This window comes from Ixodes scapularis, unplaced genomic scaffold (assembly GCF_016920785.2).
Source record: "Ixodes scapularis isolate PalLabHiFi unplaced genomic scaffold, ASM1692078v2 PGA_scaffold1__304_contigs__length_218370807, whole genome shotgun sequence".
NCBI lineage: Eukaryota > Metazoa > Arthropoda > Arachnida > Ixodida > Ixodidae > Ixodes > Ixodes scapularis.
The window spans coordinates 46,534,778-46,557,747 of NW_024609846.1; the positions used below are offsets into that span (position 1 = coordinate 46,534,778).

Genomic DNA, 22,970 nt, shown 5'->3' on the forward strand with positions numbered 1-22,970 from the left:
CTTGATCAAGTTCTTTGAGCATGTATAGGACAGGAGGGCAGCGTCAGCGTTCGGTGAGTATCCGGATCCAATCACGCGCTTTGTGCCCAAGAAATGGCGACCATTGATGTATGTTGCTCGATAGACGTTTGAAACGAAAAGCTTTTTAAAAATTCAACAAAAGATTGTAAAGGACCACACAAAATGTGCAGCGATTCACAACGGGAGCTGTAGCGTTGGTGTTTAGTCAACGTGCTTTAAGAAATTTACTTTTGGGGCTTTTCCTTTTAGTATAATAAAACAATCATTCTCGGAGATGTTTTTAAAAGATATGTGAAAGGACCTTACGCAAAAAAAGAAGATAAATGAAGCGGCATAAAAACGGATAAAGATTACTAAAGAACAAGTAGGTGATAAATCAGACGTATGGGCCGCATCACGCGGCTTCCCACTCTTCTGATATCCCTGCTTACAAAAATAACTGCGGGAACGCAGCCAGTGCATGAGATAAAGGTGAGCTGCAGTGGGCGTCAGTCCTATCTCAGCGTCCTGGCCTTGAGGATCCCATGGTCGCAGGTATGTACTCCACGTCCGTAGAGTCGTATACGTAGTTCGAAGTATTTTATGTCTTCTAAAAAACGATTTGCCTGAAACTACGGTATTCTTCGACCTATCAGTTGGAGCAACTGATAGGTTTATAAGCCGCACCTCCCTATAAAGGGCTGTTTGAAAAAAGAATTGATATATATATTTGTAAATGTCGCCCCTCTTTGTACGGTCGGCAGAGTCGCAAAAGCCTACGACACCACGCTTCAGGCCGCCTTCGGACAGCCAAAAGAAAAGACCAGGGCGGCGGCGGGAGCTTTACCGTTCCTATTGTGTTGTAACTGTTGATGCAGCCTAAATTTAACAAAAATACGGTTCACACTTAAAAAAACAAAAATGGGCATAAGTCGCACCGTCGTATGCGACGCACCGACAAAGATAGGTACATCAAAAACGCGACAGTGAAGTTAGGGTCTACTTACGCGGACAAGGCAAATAAGGCGTAGATTCCGATCACTATATCGGTTATGTCCTAAGGAACGACGCGAGACACGATTTTAGTAAATTTTGTTTTTAACCAAAAAAGGGGGGAGAGGGGAGGGTAAACTTTTTTTTAACTTGCCACATTGGGGGAAATATACAAATCCGCTACCGGTTGAGAGCCGCTAGTGACAGTGACTGAATGAATAGACCCTATTCAAAAGTACGTCGAGCAACATTGGAGATCGACATTCCTTAGACACACAGCGCGTGAATGGATCCGACTCCTCGCTGAATGTGGACGCAGTCCTCGTGTCTAGTGCATGCTGGGAGCATGTGATCAAGCAATGACGGACAGGCGTTGGCGAGGACTTCTGAAAACGGGTCCTTGCCCCAAGAGTTGTTTTCCACTTAATATTTTATCAGACTGCTCTTCGCTCGTTGACAGACGAGCGAAGAGCAGTCTGTCAGCACCCTGAACAACAAAAGATTAGCCCACTGCCGTTTATGGCTTCTGCGCGGCATTGGTGTTCTTGTGTTTAATTTTTCACATTTAGTGTAAAACAGGATAGTACTGATTATACAGGGTCTTCAAAAAAGATTTTACAGGTGTTTTTTTTTTTTTTTTCAGCGTAAAAATAAACTATGCATCGCAGAACGCTCATTCTCCGCACAAACCAGCTGGTAGGAGGGCTCGCGAACCAGATGCCAAAGTTTCAGCCCGATCCGATATCTTATTCAAGGTTATAAGGGATTTTATGAAAATTTCAAAGGGAAAATGGGGCCCATCTTCTGCCGTTTTCAGTTTCTGGCGCTATAGAGCTCCATGTATTCGGGAGCTCCGTCGGCTGCCATTTTTCCATTGAAGTTTTCAGAAAATCACGTATAACATTAGAATAAAATATCGGTTCGTGCTGAAACTTTGGCATCTGGTTCGGACCTCTAGTACTACTTACTGTCTTTGGGCGGGGAATGAGCGTTCGGCGATGCCTAGATTATTTTTGCTAGGAAAAATAAAAGACGGAATTTTTTTCGGACACCCTGTACGACCGACAGCTGGGCATACGCGGTTTTATGTCATGAAAGAGCTTTAGATGCCTGAAGTCGTGTGTATGTTTCAAGTATTAAAACTAACCTTGTATTCCCCTTTTCTAAGGCATGACTACTGCTACTTTTCAGAAATTAACAAGCGTGACATGTGCATTTCATTAAAAAAAAAAGGCTTGAGGTGTTCTGAGCACTTCTTATGAGTTGTAAATGCGAAAGCACACACGCCGCTCTTCGCTCCCTTCTCTAATCTGCGACGTACAACACGCTGACCTTGGGCGTAGAACGCTGGAACCGCTGCCTCGCGGACACGCAGCGCCATCGGGTGAGCGATCGTTCAAACTGCTGTGTGCCTTGCGGAACGAGGAAGAGACAGACAGCAACGTAGTTCCCAGCAGAACAAACCCCTTGGTTTAATCCAGTGGTTCTCAACCATCTATGTTTCGCGGACCCCTTGTGGATTGGTGGAGATGATGGAGGGCCCCGTTCGTGGTCAGGGGAGAGGAAAGGTATAGGCTAAATATAATAATGATTTAATAAATGGATATGACTAAGGGCTAGTGCGAAACAGGCTTCTCTTATTGACATACACACAAGAGAACTAGCCCGAAAACTGAAAGGTTTCTTCTGGACCTGAAAAAAGACAACTTTTATTGCTGGGCTTGACTGATGAAGCAAGGCTTTGCGGATCCCTAGAATGCCTTCGCGGTCCCTAAAAGGTCCACAGACCCCTATTTGAGAACCACTGGTTTAATCCATGTGGCGTATATATTGCCACGCGCCGTACAATAGATAAGAGGCGAGCGAACCCGGTGATCACTGATAACGCAACAGTGCCATAACACAGTCAGAATTACATCACAGAAACCAACGCGCAGCGGCCGATGGGAGCCTCGTCGACGCGCGCCAGCGAATGGGACTGAAGTGTAAGAGGTGCCGTTGGTTAGGCTTGCGCGTGGTTTAATTAAGGTGCCATTTTACAGGGTTTCAAAGCTGATGACGCCGGCTCCCACCATGAGACCAGTTAATGGTTTCACATTAAAAGAGAATAATAGAGGGGCATCGCAATCAGCAAAACTCATTTCAAGGACACTGTGGCCACTCCATTCCATATTATGTTAAACTTGTAGGTAATTTTGATGCAACATTCCTACATCATTGCCCACTAACTAGGGTTGGCTTGCTCGAAGCGAAATCAATCGGCACTGTCTATGAATCTCAAGAAAACAAATTTCTAAAGTTGCGGTGAGCGACAGTCCAAACCTATCTTCCGTTCACCCTCAACTTGAGACTAGAAGCTCCGCCTTTAGCGCGAGCTTCCAGCCCTTGCTAACACACGTGTGAACGCGCAGGCACGCGCAACCAAAGCACTGCGGAAGCCAGCGAGCTGGCGCTGAAGGCGAAGCTTCAAGTCTCAGCCTAACGGTGAATGGAGTATTGTCTTGACAATAGGTCTGTTCGATCCGCCCGAACTGGTTGAACTAGTTCAGCAGTGCAGGAACTGGTGCATTCGATTCAACCGGAAGTTGTACGGCCGCTGCACTGGCAAGTTCGATTCATCTCAGTTCTGAATGAGTTCAGACCCAGCTCCTCAATATCTTGCATCGGCTCCGGAGTCAGTTCAGCGTCGGTGCAGAAGCAGACGACAAGAGCAGGTGGCGATAGCAGACGACACTCCACGTGCGTCTCTGCTCATGGTGCCATTTTTCGCAGCTCTTGCTCATATGTCTGCGATGTGTAACAATAACGCCGATACGGAGGTTGCGTTTCCTCTTATTTATGATAATATCGTACCCGCGGTGGACGCGGAATTTAGGTTATAACCGTGGGTATTAATTTAATTGATTATAATATTTCGAAAGCGTTTGAGGCACCTGCTCGTGTAGGTTAGGCTCCCTGCGGTAAGTGTTGAAATATTGGCTCACGTAAATTGTTTCTTTTTGATGCTATGTGGGGATCCAAAGTGTTGATATTCTTCTTTACAGACACGGGAAAGGTATTGCACTCTTGATAGTCCCCGCCCTCAGTTGCTCTTGGATGAATACTGACGACTCCGATACATTGTAGAGGTCTGGGATTTATTACCTTGGCCCTCTCCTGCCCCGTAGCTGAGCATGATGCTGCATGCTTTGTCCGCTGGTATCTGTGAACGCCCACCGACCGGCCTGAGGAAAACGCCGAGAATCGGCATTGGCTTGGTAGTTCCACGCTGATATTTCTTGAAAATCAGAATAAATGCTTCAGCTTGACGCCAAAGTTACGGTCGATAACTGTCTTGACCAAAACGCTATCGTCAGGCCTTCGTCTTCGATGGTGATCGCTACCGACCGCGCGCTGCCGCCAGTGACTCCCGACACAAAATCATCCTGATGCCGCGAACCTTTCGTCAAAATGCGAAACTCGAGAGACTTGGAGTGAACATACTATTGCTAAATGAATGGGAAGGACACGAACGCTTACGGAAACTACCGGAACCGAACAGTCGTTACAAATGCAGACAGAAACATTTCGTGCAGAAAACGTTTTTAGTACACTCGAAAATAAATATTCACAGAAAAGATTCGCTTATTATACTTTTAAAATAAGAAAACACGAATAGTCTCATCAAACCGCGACTAATTAAATGTAGCATAAAACGTCGTGGCGAGGAGAAACAAGAGCCAAGAGATGCAGACGACATCCTGCGCTTCCGCTCGGAAAGCCGATCACAGCGCCAGTCCTAGCGCGGCGGTTGCACTGGTTCTGCGCCCCCGCTGCACGACTCCTGCACTCCTTTGAACTCGGACAGAACTAGTTCAGATCTTTCTGGCCGAATCGAACAGACCTAATGTTTTATCTTGAAATTATTTTAGTTATAACTAACCGACTTCCCTTGGATCAAGTCAACCTAGGTATTACACAGACAGCTGTCAAGGTTTTCTGGAATTTAGTGTCTTAAAACATTTTGATCCACCATATATCAGTCAGTTTCCGAAAGAAAAAGAAGGTAAGAAATACGCAAACGACCTACCTTTAGTTCTCATATAGCATCGGTAACAGTTTTTTCTTTTGCCTAACAATGTGAGGCTAAAGATGAACACATAACGATCTCCTCGCACGAAAAAGGATAACCTATTGAAGGGGTATAGCATCTGGGGGACATAGTAGCTTTTAGTCGGACACGCCAGAGACGAACAAAAGACGTACTAAAAAGTGATCGGAAGTAAAAACAGGAACAATAATTACGAACATGATAGTAAACCCTGAAACTGGGGTAGAACAAAGTCACAACACTAAGAAATACAGAAACCAAGTGAGATAGACTGCGTAAATAACGCGGCTCAAAAATAGGCTAAAAAATAATTTTCAGGCAGAAAACACATTTGTGAGACCCCGCAAGGAAAAAAAAGAATATATATGGAAAAGAAAAACTTCGTCTTTTCTCTAATTCAGTGTCAATTTATGATCCGTTTAAACAATTACTGAAGGAAGATTTGAAAATTAGAGACCTAAATATTCTGAGACACCAGACTAAAGATGGTAATTATAACTGTTATGTTTTCATGGCTCTAGTCTTCGTGTGTTTGACCATTAAGAACTGGTCCCAGTGGTTAGAAAAGGCGAAGTCATTTTTTCCACAACGAACAACACACTATAACTAAATAAATAAAAAATGAAAGGATGCGATGAAGGCACACCATAAATGCACTGCACAAGTTCCCAAAGAGTGTTCACCGGGGAGTGGTTGCTGGAGATGAGGTTCCTCGCTGAATAGTAGTTGTGAGGTGAAGGCGCCTTCTGATGAGGGAGGTCGATGCTGGCGTTCGGGAACGAACGCCGTCCTGCTGGATCGCTAGGTTGGAAATTTGAGAAAAGGTACATGGAAGTGACGTAATGCAAAGGAGGAGCGTATCCTAGCAACACTCACGTGGCGGCTCTGCCCACTTTGACGCCGCTACGTCATAGCAAACTTGACACCCGTCACCCGTTTCAGCGACGTCCGGAGCCAACCACCGACGAGCGGAAGTAGCTACGCATTCCCTGAGCCGTCCCTACGCGCGGGATACGGGGTAGGATTTAATACGACGCGGGGAGCAGTTCCTGCGTTTAGCGAAGGAACGGCAACCAATCCTGTGCGTCGCTGGCCGTCGCATCTGTTCTAGTACAGGTAAAAGTATTGAAAAACAATCAAAACCTTTTGGGCGTTGTTAAAACAAACCGCTTTTTTGTACCCTTTTGCAATACATTTAAGAATTAATTGGAGAGAAAGTTGTTCCAATATTATGCGGGATGTGCGCTACGCGCCTTCTTCAAACCAAAATGTCGAACCACGAGGATCCGGGTGTGCCGGGGGCAGCGGAGGGGTCGGCGGAACCAACGGGGAGCGCGCGAGTGACGGCTGCTTTAGTCAGAAACAATTTTTTTATCTTTCGAGAACTTGCTATTGCTGTGCTCAAATAAGAATGATTGGCGCAACATCTGTGATAATTCTTTCAAAGTGGTCCAGTGTTTATATGGTGGTATGCTAGTCAGAGAATATATATATTTTTTTTTCCTTTCGAAATTTAACTATTCTGCTCAAATAAGACCAGAGTGTTCAACAATATATCTGTGATATATACTTAAGATTGCCCAATTGCTTACATGGTTCCAGTCGATGCTCAGTTTTACTTCCAAGAATGAAATATTACATTTCATGTTATCACACTTTTATTCATGAAGTCACAGGTTTTTCTTTAAGAAATAAAGCAGTTTTCAAAACAAACTACATGTGCACTGTCTTGAGATAACACAATCACCTAACTTTGATGAAGTACCATAAAAGAGATAATAAAATGGAGCAGAAGGCAAGACGCTTTGAAGCATTTGTAAAATGAAACAATGTCCATGACAACAATATCCCTGGTTCAATCAGCAACTTAGAAAGCAATCTCTGCAAAAGCAAGCATTTCTTTCTAGAGGTAGTCTAAATTACTTCTGAGTTCTTCGCAGGGGCAATCCAGATGACCTGTTGGTCTGGCAACTAAACCTCCGAACCTTTTCTGTCACTGTCGACTGCGTCTCGTGCCTTCTGCTCATAAAAATAAAAAAAGGCTGTATCGATTTCACCGCGATGCACTCGACACGTATCCGGAGGCAGCACGCTGGCTGTGCGACGAACTTCACAAGGTGTAGGAGCTGAAGAGAGTATGAAGCTTGTGGACGGCCATGACTGTGGAGCAGGAAGCGAAGTGTGCACTTTACGGCTTCCACGGGGAGGGCTTCACTGAGGGCAAGGATGTGACGGGGTCCTTGGTGGTCAGGACATCAGTCGTGGTGGCGAGAGGTTCCCTGTCGCTGGCGGCGTCCGTGCTGGGCACCACCGCAGCGAGGGCGCTGAGGGGCTTCCCGACGGTGTCCCTGGGGGTCGGGACTACCGTCGTGGCGGCGGACCCCTTGCGTGTGGCGCTCCGCACGGGCACGTCTGCGGCGGGTTCCGAACCGGGCGACAAGGCGCTGCCTCAGAGCCTTCCCCCTGTCCGAGAGGCCGACCGGAAGGCCGACCGGAGGGCCGGCAGGAGCCAGCCTCTCGGGAGCCGACGCTGACCTCTCCGAGCTCGGCTCAGAACCGTCCGAGCTCGGCTCAGACTCCAACTCTGACTCTTCAGGGTCGGAGTCTGACTCCGGTTCTGGCTCGCTCGATGCAAGGCAGATGTTGTGGAGCACTGCACATGCCGAAATAATGGCGGTGGCTGTTGAAGGGTGGTAATAAAGAGCCCGGTGCCTTTGCAGACATTGGAATCTGTTTTTCAACAGCCCGATGCAGCGCTCCACAACAGACCTGATCGAGAAATGCGCCTTATTAAACCGGCCGCAAGCGGTGGAGGTCGCGTGGTTCCCGGGGACAGGGGTGATGAGCCAAGGCTCCAAGGGGTAGCCGCTGTTACCTGCACATGTAGAGGATGGAACATATTACATTCTTTCTTTTTAAAATGAAAGGCAAAAAAACAGCAAAAACAGCTGTGTGCTACTATGTCAATTATAATGTAACTTAAGTGTGACTTAAAAGTTTGTTAATATTTCTGCACTACAGTATCAGTTTACATTTTGATTAATTAGCACCAGCTTGCCTGCAAACTCCCTGTTATTTCATGTAACTATGTGTTTTCCTGGTGGGTTGTATGGGATGTGTGCACGATTCCTTAGGGGTGCTGTGTTGTATGCAAGTGCATTATTAGGCCCTTGCATCCGACAGATAAAAGCTCTGTTGCTTTTGGGAGTGTGGCCGTGACCTTAGGCACGGGCAGAGCAGAACACGCTGGCCTTGTCTTTGGCAAGCAAGGGGATAAGGCGCCAGTTCGACGAACCTCTTTCCTAATCCTCGGTGGAGTTGGAGATGGGGAAAAGAGAGGGGGTGGTTAGATTGGAAATTAGTCAGGTCCTGTTGGGACACGGAGGGTCTAATAGGAGGAGCTATATAGGCAGACCGAAGATGAAGGGTCAGGGAAAAGAATCCAGTGTGTGGGACAGAGACGACCCGAGGACAGATTTGGCGAGCCCCAAGTGGCCAAGGAGGAATTGATCCCATTCCGTACAAACTGATGACCGTCAAAGCGACCAGGCGAGCCCCCAGGTATCAGTGAAAGAGCTCCAACTTCATGCAAAAACCAACCAGCAAGAGGGTACAGGCAGACAGTAACAGTGAGTGGGCCGAACCGGACAGCGACTCGCACTGCGGTCGCATGCCTTGCATAGTCTATCACTGTCGTGAGATTGGTGTAGTGTGGCTTTCGTAGCCTGCAGAGTGTGGGAGTTATGTGGACATAAACAGAGATTAATGGCCAAACTTTGGGTGTTGTCTCACTTCAAGGAGTTCCAGCAACTGTGTCTGTGTGCCTCACAACAAGCACAGTACGTGTGGTACTGTGGCTTTCAAGCAGTGGGAGCCACTGTGTGCGTAAGGAATGAATTTAGTATGCTCACCAAGCAGGAACCGGCCGTCGCGTGGCACCTGCCCTTGCTCGAGTTGGCTTCGGAGCCAGGAAAATTGCCACACGAAGGAGTCGTGCACCGACCCGGGATACCGTGGGTCGATGCACATTATCAGGCAGTCGGCGTCACACACCTGAAAGTGAGAGACATATTGACATGTAATTACCTGAATCCACAAGTAGTAGATTGTACTTATGGTTCACAAAGCAGTCGCAATTTCAGAACCTTTTAAGTTATTTTGTCTGACACATGCATGTCAACACACCTTCCTGGATGCAAGGTACAACTAACTACCTTGAAACAAAAATAATGTTTTTTGTTTTTTTTTACGGAAGCTTGCACGTTTTAACAGACAAGTATTATTTTTGGGAGAAGCGTCTCACGGCTCACATGCTACGTAGAGCACACGCTCGCGCAGTCGTGAGACCCCACAGCCCGCAGTCATAAAACGGCATACTTAAACCGTATCGGTAATACGTTGTTTTTTTTTTTCTACAGATTTGGGGCGCGTTTTGACAACGTAACATGAGTGTACTTACCACCATCACGTTGAGGGCGTAGAAGTACTTGCGGCACCAGTACGCCGCCTTCGTGACGGTGGGGTCGTTCTTGGACGGGCCGATGATGGAGACCATGGTCCCGTCCACGCAACCGATGACGCCGGGTATCCTGCCGAGCAGCCTGAAGCCCTTCTCCGCGTCGAACCTCTCGCTCGGTGTCTCGGGGAAGTGGATCCAGCCACGCTGGACCCCGAGACGACGCACGATAGCGACGGACACGGCGCGGACCGCAACGCTGACTGTCTTTTGGTCCCGCGCCACGTGTTCGTCGCTCGCCACCATGCCTTGGAAGCTCCCCGTGCCGTAGAAGCGCAGTGCACACAACACTTGAAGCTCCACAGTCATGACCGTCCTCGAGGTACGCACTCTCCTCACCTCCGGTTCCTCGCGAAGTTCGTCGCACAACCACCGCACCACGATCTTGGGCAAGCGGTATTGCTTCCGAAAGATCTCCTCCGGGAGCTCGAATGCATCGCGGTGTTCCCGACACAGCCTTTCGGGCGAAAAAGAAAGCTCTATTAAAGAAAAAGTCGAATTGACGAGACGGCGACGCCTCGCCGCCGAAAACATGCTGCCAATGACACCTAGTTCCGAGCAAGTACCTTTTGAAACGTACTCGGTACAAAACGAAACGTCATTTTGTTGTCACGTCCGGTAGCCGACTCCGCCCAGTTTTGCCGACTCCGCCCACTATTTTCTAGGGAAATTACGTCACTTTTGTTTCCAACCAATCAGACGTGATGACGTCACTTCCGTGTACTAAAAAAAGGTACATGTGCAATGCCGAACCTAGCTATCCTGGACTCGACGTCAGCGATCCCTTGGTGCGTTTTCCATCCGTCTCGGTATAGGGGCAGGCTAGTGGGTTGGCGCTGGAGGGTTTGGAGGAACCCTGGTAACTCCCGGTCTGGGAGCCCGACGAATTTTTTTTCAAGCCCGGGAACCACGGCCGTCAACCTCGCACACTGCCACCGCCTTTTTTTTTGAGCACCGTCGTCACACACCGCGCTTCGTCTTCTTCTTCTCCTTCTCCTTCTCAGGTCACACCGCTGTCGTCGCCGTAACTCTCTTCGCTTTCTCTTTGCTGGCCCGGCAGCAGTCCATGCGTCAAGCGATTGCCAGCATCATCCATCCCCGCGCGTTCGCAGTCAGGCCGCCCACACAACACTCGGCTCGCGCACAACACAATGACCATTATGTTTATTTGTACCTTCGCAGTGTCTGTTGGATGCTTCGCTGAACTGCAAAAGCTATGAGTATAAGGAGTATTCACTGGGCACCAAAGTTTTGGGTGCTGTCTAGAGCGCATGCTCAGAACAAGCCCCCATTAATACGCTGCTAAGACCGGCCATTTTGACGGTGTGGAATGCGCGTTGCAAAAGAACTCTGGAAGCTAGCCATCAGCACGCGCTCAGCAGTCGCGCACACAGCTATGGCCGCCAGTGAATGCACGCGGAGCGACTCTGTTTAACCAGAGCCGCATATTGGGAGAGTTTGGCCAGTGGGTGTGGCGACGAAGGCGCCGAAGAGGAGAAAAGTGAAGGAAAGGGAGGAGAGCGCCGAAGGAGCGAGAGAGAAAGAAGGGGGGAGATTGAAGAGGAGACGACCGCCATATTTCAGCAACGCTGTCGGAGACAGGTCGGAGAAGAGCACTGCTGAGGCTACGCGTCGTCTGCTACAGGCCGACTTCTTTTTCGCCTGGATAAAAGTTTTTGACCATACGCCGAAAAATCTTCATTTATTAGCTTTTTAACCCACCAAGGAATAACAGAATGTCATTTTCTTGCCAGAGCGAGCGATATAAAAGGCAATAATCGAGATTTAGATGCCGATCCCACGCATTCCGCCTTGAGAATCATCGAAGATGGCGGCCCTCCCCACTCAGGTGGGAGCAGCCGGGAGTTCACGCGCATGCGCTCATGCCTCTCGCTCTACGCCGCGTGCTGATTGGCTCACTTGGGAGGAGAGCGTTACGGCGGCGAGATCATAGAAAAAAAATTGGTTTGCTTTTTATGTTTATACAGCCTTGATGGAGATGCGCCTCAACGGGTAATCGGTCTCTTAGCTGTAGAAGACAAATTTAGCCAGTGCAGTACAACCGCTAAGCTGGAGTTTTTAACGTGCATCACGCTGTAGCAGCCATGTACAAATTACTCAAAAAAGGTAGTTAAGTTAAGTTACTGAGTATCGACGGCAAAGGTAGTTGGAGTAGAGTAGAAATTACGCATTTGTAATAGTAATTGAGTAAACTACTAACTACTGTAAAAAAAATAGCGAGTTACTCTCAAGTTACTTTCAAAGTTACTTATAATATTTTTGTGGCAGCAAAATGAACAGCAGTTTTGATCAGTGAAAAACCCTGCGAGCCTGAAATAAATGCAGTCATTTTATGGCTTCCAAAATAGTTTATTCGCTCGCAGAAGCAATTGCCTTTCAAATTTGTTTATCGGAGAGTTTCCCCCTCCCATTCTAATGGCGTCCTCAGTCAAGCTGAAAAGACGTTCCACCGTGGTGCTGGATGCAAAGGCAGCGTTCAATTTCAGAAGCTGGCTGTGCAGGGTCGGGTATGCGAGTGTCGGCATATTTGGTGCCCATGAAGAAACATATGAGGCTTGCCTCGGCTAGAGGGTCTTTTATAACAAACTCTTCTTTTTTTCTTTTTTCTTCGGCAAGTTGAGATTGTTATGACTGTCCCCTCTTTATTCTCACGACGTTCGGAGATTTCGCCCAGCGAGTGCACCTGACCGTCAAGGGATCAAGTCTCGCGCCACAACGATGAGATCATCCGGACGACTGCGCGTTTCGTTGCAGTGTTATAGCAACAGCACTGGAAAAAAAAAAGAAATTGCTTTTCGCCGTTGACGTTCGGTCCAACAAAAGGATCTCCCAAGGGTGACTCGAAATCCTCGCCGGCGACTACGGTATCCTGACGCGCCTGACACGCCTGACAAGTAAAACGTTTTCAACATAGAGGAGGTCTCCCTGGCGTGGAAGGTCGGAAGGACGCGAAGGATTACGTGAACAAGCATCGTCGCTCGTACAGTTGCAGCTAAAAGTGGGAACGTGCTCCCATGAACAGATTATCCGTGTCTGCGTTTGTGCGCGGGGAGCCCGGCTTTGCAAGGGAGTATGCGCTGACGACGAGGCGACCATGGGAACAGGCGCCCAGCTGCGAGGTCGTTCCAGTGGCGCCTACCGTGGAACCTACCACTTGAGTCAGAAGTCACTAAAGGCACACAACATGAAAACAACAGCAACTCTTGTAGTGTCCCCGTCTTTACGGTTGCAGCTGGAGGAGCGGCACCTGCGTGCATTACCGGATTAGGTCATTACCCGACCAAGGCTTGTGAAGCATCTCTGCCTTCGTTCGTGCGCGCCGGTGTTATGTTTTGGCTGCTCGTCGCCACCTTGGCCCCAGGACGCCTGTGATAGTTTCTAGGGCTGCCGAGTGCGTGGGAACGGAATGTAAAAGGGCCCCTTGTTCGTTAATCTGGCAGCGTCTTATTTATTTCAGCGCCCAAACTTCTGGGATGAAAAAAAAAAAAAAAATTAGGGTATGATTTCGAAAGTAGTTAGTAATTTGAGTAGGAGTTACCTGAAAAATGTAGTTAAATTAAACTACTAATTACCCATATAAAGTTGAAATTGAAAGTTACCAAGTTACTCGGAAAAGTAGTTAAACTATAGTAGTTTGAGTAGAGTGGTTGAACTACGTCCAAGTCTGCGCAGTAGTGATCACACGAACGCGTGTCGGTAAGAAACTCATCCAGATCGAAACGGGCAGGCGGCGGGGATCGAACACAGGAGGTTCCCAACGCAAGCTTTCGCTCCACGCCCCGAGCTGAGACGCGTTAGCCCAGTCGGCCACTTCTTCCCCTGCAAGATCATAGACTGACCCAACTCTCCCTGTATACGGCTCTGTGTTTACCAACACGGCCGGAAGGCCGCACATGCGCGGTAGCTATGTGGGCAAAAGCGCCCCGGCTCTCTTTTTTCGCCATTGGGTTGTGTGGCGTGCGCTCGTTGTTGACGTTGTAGGGACGCTTCTAGCTTTATTTGTGAGTCGTATTTCCTGACAACGCATGTCGTATGCTATGCCCGACTATTTCAGCTCGCTACCCGAGCCTGAACGGCAGCGGTATCGAAACAAACTGTGCGTGGACGGCGTTGACGACGAGGATCATTATGCCGTAAACAAGGCCTGCTGGAATTCCAACGTGAAGTTGCTGCCACCGAAGTCGACGGCTCACGTCGTCGTTTATTTATTTATTTTTTTTTTTGCACAGCCAGTTTACGGTTGACACGGTGCAGGCGTGCAAATCTCTGGAGGCCTACGATTACTTCGAGTCGGTTTCCGCACTGCCGGCGGGATCGGCAGACAGTGGGTCTGCGGAAGTGCTTTATTAAGTAAATAAATACACACAGCGTCTTGAAGTCAAGGTATGATATTTTCCTACCCTCATGAGCACAAGGAATGACAAGCAGTAATGCTTTGTCCGTTCTGCAGTTTTGGTGGTAACACGCGTTACAAGTAACGGCGTTACCAGGAATGCGTTACTTTTTTCCAGTAACGTTGTAACCTACACTCTTAGAAAAAAGGGCATAGATAGTCCTCCCTTAGGGGAGGAACGGTCTTGTAACCTATGTTTCTTTAGAAAAAGAGAAACTTTCGTCCCCGAAGCAGGGGAGCAAAGTTCCTCCGTCGCTTGCATCTCAATATGGCGGCCCCGAATCGAGCAAATCGAGCCCAATAAGGCCTGACGAGGACGCTAAGTCTCTTGTACGGGACGAGAGCAGCAGCAAATAAAAGCGTAACACGAGCTTTCCTCATGTTTATTTCCGAAGCCAGATCCCCCCCACAGGTACAGAAACTTGCGTTTCGAAAGCAGTTACTCAGTCTTCTCGTCGACAGCACAGCGATGTTAAACGGAGACAACCGATACCCAGTTACTTCGTGCACTTTGCGGCTTACCTTTGGTGTTCCTCGAGTCATAATTCCTTCGTCGACCGCACATCACGGAGAAAGGCAAACTCAATCCGCGAAACCAAAAGCCGCTCGTGAAAGAACAAACTCGAAGCCGCTGTTTATCGCGTAGCGTGAAAGAAGGTTGAATCTCTAGCCACCAGATGGCGAGGTCAAGCAGAGTAATTGTAGGTAGCTAAGCTAGATAGCGCTAGGTACCGTGCAATTCATGTTCTACAAAAAATAATTTGCTTTTCTCAGGCCACTACTACTCTTGGGGATCCTCTACTATACACACATTTCGCTTACTACAAGCATCAGGTGAACATACATAGAGCACATACAAGGCACACAGAAATATCAATACAACGAAACACCACACTAACCCGAACACTACACCGCGCTCTGCGTCTCCGTCTTTTATACTGGTCGTTTTGAACGTACGGAACTTTTCGGTGACTCCCTAAGCAATAAAAAATATTTCCAGCATGTTGATTTTTTCCCAGCAATGTCATACCTCTGAGATTATTTTGAATGGCTCAGGGGATGAATCTCTTATTAAAAAGTAAACGCTCGATCATGCCGTAATTATGTGAAAGCCAATAAATCAAGCCGCTCCAATGCGGTTCGAAGCCATGAGTTTGTTTCCCCACACGGCACGTCGTAGCCTGTATTTCTATTGGTTTTTCTATTTGTGCTGTTCGCGCAAACCTGCAATTGCCGTCTTGAATTAATCTCTGTAGAGTGGATATTCACTCAGCTGCAGGAAGTGATGCTTCACGGGCTGAGAAATCGCTTTTCGATCAACTTGAATGCAGTGAAAGCCGCGATTTGCGGCAGGTGTTAAGTGTACGGAGCTACGCCGTGGCGAGCCCGAAAACTTCTAGCGCTCATCCCAGCGCGCCACTTGGAGGGCAGTTTCTCCAGGGACCGTAGTATATTTAAAGAGCAAAATAAAGGGTAGCTTTTTTTTTTTCGATTTTACCTACTATTTTTTTTTATGCCGAAATTTCATACTGTAAATATACGTACTTTCCGTCACGATTTCGTACTGTTCAATCCTTGCCCCAGAGCGCAATCACTCTCGGGGACGAGACAATTCCGACAGTCACATTGGCCACTGTACGATAGTGATAGGAGCTTCTACTGTTCAGGTCAGCGTTCCAACATGACTATCCGCACGTGGATCGATTGCACGTAATCCCTTAAGTGGTATTAAACTTTTTAATGTAAAGCGGAATGTCAACCTGCGACACCCCGTCCCCTCCGATCACGGCCCGACCAGTGGCATCAATGCCCAACAGTTTACGATCTCATCTTGTTGTTACACCACTGATACGCGAACACACGGTCACATCGGCGATAATGCCAGTCTTCTGTTTACAACCCACAACACTGCCATCACGATGTTGCAGCTATGTTGCTGACACGCACAAATACAGAACCACGTTGAACGCCGGTTGCACTCGGCATCGGAAAACAGAACCGAACTCAGCACGGATGGCACCCGGGCAGCCGGCAGCAAAACCTGCCTGTCTTGGACGCAGTTCCTGCGGTTTCCACAACGTCGAAAACGTCGACACAATTCCGCGTGGTTTCGCTACCGTAGTGACTGTAGTGACTGTAGCGACTGTAGCAGACTGTAGTTTCGTGCCCCGCGAGTCCCACAATCCCAAGGAGGTTAGAAGTACTAGGAGGGGGCACGTTGCAATATTGGTGAAGCCTAGTCATAAAAAGTTTAAACGATTTTGTGCCCAGCGTGACCGCAGATCTCTCTGGCGATTGGTGCGCGTGACATGTCACGTGTGAGATGGATGGTTGATTGTAGAAGGGCTCCTTGCAGGCTTGCGCGCGCTCCGTCCGGTAGGTTTTATCAGATCAAAGGCTAGACTGTGGTGTATTCTAGTAGCATATAGCAAGACGAAGGCTAGCCACGGTCACGTGATGTGGTCACGTTGGCATGGCAAGTGAGGTGGGTAAGGAGGAAATTGAGAAAGAGGCGAGGCGTCAAGGGAGCATGGCTTGTGGAGACTACGCGGCCGACGTCATGCCCTCTCCTACCCTTCTATTCTCCATGCACAATCCGGAGACGGCCATACCCCAGTGTGGCGCAGCTGGCACTGCTCCAAAACTTCGCTGTTTCTAGCGGCTAATTCGTTAGCTCGTTTGATAAAATTAGTGAAAAAAACGTCAATTCAACCGAAATGTTCTGCACGTTTAGACTAGAAGACGGAATTACAGGCGGCCTTCGCTGCCGCTGAAGCTCAATCAACTCAACAGCTATTTATTAGACAACGTGCGCGACCTGCTCGAAAAACGAAACCGAAAGAAGATGAGTCGGGAGGGCGAAAGCTTTCTCCCGTCTGCCTGGAGAAGGAGAAAAACGTTTCGTTCCCCCCTTTTCTCGTGTCCGCTTGGGGGCGAGTCAGTAGAAGGGAGGAAGACGCGCCGTTGCTACTTTTTTCCTCCATTTTTTCTTAGAGTGTACTCGTTACTTTTTCGACACAGTAATGGGTAACATAGTTACGTTACTATTTCAAGTAACGTAGTAACGTTACTCGTTACTACTTCCCAAGTCTTAAAGAAATTACACTTCAATTTTTTCTGTGTTTTTACGCGTCAAGCCATGTTTTTCTTAGCGTTTTTTCTCGTGGGTATTTAGGCGAAACCGTAAATAGAGATAAAGTAATTATGTTGAGTTTCTGCATGAACATAAAGTTTCTTGATATATGAGCTTATACATACCTGTATCGTCCAAACCGTAAAACGTGTTAAATCATAATTTAAAAAGTTACGCAGAAATAACGTGCGTTACGTTTTATCGGTAGCGGTAACGCGTTCCTTTTATTTTTAGATAACGTAGCACAGTAATGCGTACCTTTTATTTGCAAGTGACGAGTAACGTATTTCGTTACTTTTTTCGGTAACGCTTACAACACTGCCGTTCTGTCGCCGATCCCCTTCTGCTGGGTAGCACGGGCGTAGCGAGCCTCCGACGAGCGCTTGGCCGGTGCTCTGTTCGCGAACACCATGGGAACCAAATCCGCGTGGTCTCGATCAGACAACGGCCTCGGGAAGAAGATTGAAATGCAAGTCGCACTTGCCTTCAAGAAAGTGCTTGCTGCCCAAACAGTCGTTCGCACGAGGCGACCATTCTTTTCGATCCACAGATATAATCCACCTTCTACCTTTCAGCGTCTGCCGGGAACTTGTGGAAACTCACTCCGCTACTTTTCTTGTACATTTCGGTGCAATTAACGGCAACACAGCTTCGCGGCATGCTGCAACGCTATGACGCCCATGCGAAACGTGTGCGCTTTTGCCCACACCCCTCGGCTCCGGCGCGATCACAGCGCCGCCGCAGCTCCGTGACGTCAAGCCCGCGTGTCGGTCTATAGCCATCAAATATACAGTCCTGATAGGGCAGTAAAGCCCTCTTTACGAAGTAGCAGGTTACCTGGCGTGCCTCTCAATACAGTGTGCGATATTCTTTGGGAGCTGTATGCGTCGGTGTGGGAAGAAGACGAGATTACAACGATAGGCCGGCCTGAGATTTAAAATATAATTTTGCAACCAATTGTTTTCGACCATATATCATGTTCAAAGCTTAGTTTCCTTACATTATACCAAAATAATTTTGCATCAAATACACATAAAATAGACAATAATAAAGTTGTGCTGTGTGCGCTTCCAGTAATTACATCATAAGGGGTTACGCTATTTTCACAACCTCAGAATACTATCAAGTAGTAATACTAACCCGTTTATTCCTCGGGCGATGGAGGTAGGGGAAGGAGTTCATGGCAGCCCTAGTTTCCCGATATGGGGGTGCGGGGATGGATATGTGCATTCCTAAGCCAGATTCGAGAATAAAATACACAACCGTGCGTACAGTGTTGACTTATTTATCAGGAAGGTTGGGTAAAGACCCATTTCGCCGTGGAAGTCCCCCGTTCATCATGCACTTCTCCCGTGTTGTCTCAAGGCCCTTGGAGCCCCATTAAGGTTATCTATACTGACCCCATGTTGGGAATCCATGCACGAGCTGCATGTCGGGGGCGTCCCTACCATTTCCCCGCGCTGTAGGCGCGATTGGTTCTGAGGTCAAGGTCCCTTCATTTTCCAGGTTACTTCCAGTCGTCGGGCAAAAAACAACTGTGACCGGATATCTTGACCTTTTAAAGATGAGGCCCATCTTCATATCCGGATTCTCGGACACTCTGGATTGGAGGCCCCTGTACTTCGAAGAGTCATCCGCTGCACACAATGCATGCTCCCTGTGTGGCCTGGTGTCGAGAACTGTTCTCAGATTGCCCTGTGAGCACACGCTCTGCTTGGAATGTCACGAGGAGTCCCAGAGGCGAGGTAGTACTTGTCCACTGGATGAAGAACCCTTCGCCGACGATAACATTGTTCACCTTGATATCTCGGGAGGTTATATGCTGAAGCATACGGTAAGTAAACCTAAACCAAAAGTTGCAGCAATTATAGATATAGTATTGAAACTTTACAAGTCCTTCAATCTTGAATATTTTTTTCTTTTTTATGGCTAGGACTGCGTGTTTTCGGAGTTTATTTCTCGCAAAATTCTGAGGGTGTTTTTTGGAATTTATTTAGTGCCCAATAATTGGACTTTAACGGAGTTTATTTTTGCTAGATTCCCAATTCTTTGAAATAGGGAGTTTATTTTTGCTATGTTTTTTAATGTTCAAAATTGAAAATAAAGTTATATCTTAACTGGCGGGTATAACTCTGACCCTAGACTTATAAGAAAAAACATGTGCCACGTGACATTGGCACCCTTGCCATTAGTAGTACTACCGTAAACTCTTGGGGGAAGCCCAAATCAAGAAAAAATTGGGTGAAAATAAGTAGTGGGAAAACATTTGGTGTGTGTTTAAAGGGGCGATGCAAGGATTTTTGCATTTTGCGCAAACACCGCTTAGAATGGATCCCTGACGTTAATGACCTGTGAAATACCCGTTCGTTTTTCACCACACGCAATCGAAGTCCCAGAAGAAAATTAAGAAAAACGAGCAGCGTTCACCCCCTCAACTCGCAGCCAGAACAAGCGGCCATATGATCTGGAGCCGAGTATATGACGCCAATGTTGATCGCAGCCATGCGCTGGGGTTGGCAAGGCACAGGATACGCGCTGAGTTCCAGACATTGTTATGGTTCGGCTGTTGTTGTCATTGCAGCGATTGGGCACAGGACACTACCTGTATGCTTCTCGAGCTATCGATTATCACGAGCCCAAATCGAGTGTCCACGCTATGCTCGGGTCCAATCTATGAGCCGCATTCACATATCGTCACTGGGCGGTACTGCTACCGCCCAGTTACGTCATCAGGTGTTGCGAAGGAGAGATTGAATGAAAACTCTCGGTTTTGTTCTCGAAATTACAGCGCAACAAAGGAGTTTCTTGGTCAGTGGCGTTGCGTGCGAGTATCCTTGAGTCCTACTAGTGGCAGTAAGCTCGTGTAAAGTTAAAAACATTCCAATTGAATATCGTTGCACCGCCCCTTTAAGGAAAGTTTAAAAATTGCTTTTTTTACATCATGTGTTTTTGTCACTTGTTATGCCGGCAAGGGGCAATGAAGCAAAGATGACTGTAGTTCCCAGTCAGCACTATTCGCTTAAATCCCGCCATAGCTAACTAGACGCATTTACAACAAGGCCATCATTGATCCGAAGACTGCGATTTCTAGGAGTGGGCTATCTTTCGGTGTTTGAAAGAAAATAGCAAATGAAGCCAAAAATAGGGGTGGGTTACCTATCGTAAGTAGGGCAACTCTCGGGATATTAGGGTAACTGTCTCATGATAAACCTGTAAGTAAAAGTATATCGAAGTCTATTTTTGTTTCATTCCCAATTCTCCGAAGTAGGGAGTATAGTATTGCTACGTGTCCAAACTTTCGAAATTAAAAATAAAGATATATATTAACCGCGGGTACAACTCAGCCCTAGGTTTATAAGTAACCAAGTGTACAATGTGAAATTGGCGCTTTTGCCATTAGTAGCACTAGTAACTGTCCCACGACAAAACTTGAAAAAGACATATTAAAATCAATGAACTCCTTCACATGGCCGGTACAGGGCTTTTTTTCTTTTCATTCAATTCTACCTCTTCTCTCTGGACTTGCGCGGAGTGGAGTTGTGAGATAGAAGCCTCAACTGTCCCTCCTATGACATGTAAAGTCTCGTTCACACAGGTGCGTAGACTGCGTGGCGCTGCATTGCGTCGTGCCGCACAGCGCCTCTCTATTGGCTCGAGGCAAGGGTTGCCGTAGCAACAGCTCGAAGTAAACAGTCTTAACGAGACGCAAGTGGATACAGTCGCACTCCAACGCAACTGTGGGAACGAGCCTTAATAGTCGATAGCATTCACTGGTATCAAATCACAACCCGTCCTTCCTCGAAGAAGTTCAATATGTAAAACAAAACAGTGGTTCGTTTTGTGACCCACAATTACAATGCCCCTTTGTCCTGACGGAACCCTCACGGGATAGGCGACGAACGTTCTTTTGTCGACACTACAAGATTCTGAAGGAATCTGAGAAGGCCTCTCCTGATGACCGCTGAACCTGTGCTCTGACTGAACTTACTCGTAGAAAACTGAACTTTTGTTTTTTGGCCGACGTGACCTTTAACTTTGGAATTTTTCGGATAAATCCGAATTCAAGAAACTTTTACCGGGGAGTGTTTTTTTGCTTGTTTCTGGACTTTATCGGATTTGTCCAAAAACACGCAACACTTTTATAGCCCACTTTTATTAAAAACAATTTGCACGTCAAGTATTTACCATATTCTTACAACACATAAATGATATATAATTTTTGTTATATTTTCCTCATTGTTTTCAGCAATCAATGTGAACAACTCCCCAAACTTTATCAGCATCCCTCCGGTCTCCAACTTGGATATTAGCTTCTTGTTCCATCCTTTCTTTTTTTCAGATTATAATTACATGTCTTCAACTCTTTTTTTTTTTTGGTTTTTTGATAGGTAGCCTGCGGCAATGCACCCAATGGTTGCGACTTCATAGGTCAAGCTTCCAGACTCGTGGATCACTACAAGCAGTGCTCGTTTCACGTCGTGCCTTGCCTCCGGTGCCAATCATCAGTGCTAAGGACTGAGCTCGTGGGTCACTGTAAAGCCGGCTGCAGTTCTGCATTCACTACACCCGTGCCCATTCCGTATTATATAAACGTGAATTATGATAATTTAGAAATTACAAGCAGTGAACTGAAAAGAGAGATGTTCAAGATATCCGAAAACCTCTATTGTCTTCAAACCAGCCTCAACCAGTGGCATGAGGATGTCCGAACGTTAGAGAGAAAAACAGACAAGAAACTGGAGAACGCAACGCTCAAGATCTCTGACCATCTCTCCGGTCTGAACCTCTGTCTGGAAGAGTCCCGGGAAGATTCGAGGGAAGCAGCCAGAAACACCAAAGAGCAGTTGGTCAGAATCGAAACTCAAGGGTTTGCTGCGGCAAACAAAGAACTAAAAGTTACCATTGAAGACACAATGAAGACGTACATGGCTCAGGAGTTACGAGCACAAAGCGAAGAACTTATGAATGGTGTATTCAATTACGTACTTCGATATTGCGGACCCAAAAAACTTCACTGGTACTTTAAAGGCTGGGAAGACTTAAAACAGAAGACATTAGAGACAAGTTTGCTAACTGACAGCCCCTTCCAGTATGTATGTGGATATAACGTGTGCCTTTGTATCCAGTTCAAACAAAAAGAGGGGCAGACGTTTTTGGGGTTGTATATGCGTATCCATCCAGGTGTCAACGATTCAAAGCTGGAATGGCCCTTCAACAAGATTTACACGCTCGGTGTCATTCATCCCAAAGACAAAGCGAAAAGAAAGATTGATGTAACCGATGCAATTAAATGTTCGGACAACCCGACTTTCCAGGTGCCAAAACAAGGCGGTAATGTTGGCTGTGGAACAGGGACGTTCAGTACCGTTAACGAGCTCGAATGCAAAGGGTTTGTTAATGAGGATTCACTTCACTTTTTTCTACACGTGGAGCCGTAGTACTTTTTTTCGATAGATTAATAATTTAATATCGAGAGGAGCAAAACATGTTCTACTGCCTGGATAAAAAACGCGTACCTGAAAAAAAAAAAAAAACGCGTACCGATTAAATATATAACGGATGAAACGACTCTTACTCCTCACGAAAAAAAAAATACACATATGACAAAAGGACAATGGCACTTGGGTAAACCTTCTCTTATCTCCCCTGACCTGTGTGTGAGTGTGTATTTCTTTTTTTTTTGTGTGGAGACGGCGTGGGAGATGGGGTATATAAAGCGTGTTCGAAATAAACTTTGCAGCTGAGTTTGAGATGTTGCCTCCTCTTTTACTACATTCTGTTGTGTTCTCTTTTCTGCCCCAGTCTCAGGTTTACAATCATGTTC

The 22,970-nt window shown here is 47.0% G+C and overlaps 1 protein-coding gene across 1 annotated transcript in view; it reads left to right on the forward strand.

The window, feature by feature from the left end:
- LOC8031173 overlaps window positions 1-22,663 on the forward strand; it is a 122,158-nt gene extending 99,495 nt beyond the window's left edge. The window contains exons 2-3 of the mRNA XM_029990507.3: window positions 18,653-18,980; window positions 21,535-22,663. Coding sequence (XP_029846367.2) covers window positions 18,711-18,980; window positions 21,535-22,584 — 1,320 coding nt within the window. The 5' untranslated portion in view covers window positions 18,653-18,710 and the 3' untranslated portion in view covers window positions 22,585-22,663. The remainder of the gene's footprint in view (window positions 1-18,652; window positions 18,981-21,534) is intronic.
- Window positions 22,664-22,970: the final 307 nt, after the last annotated feature.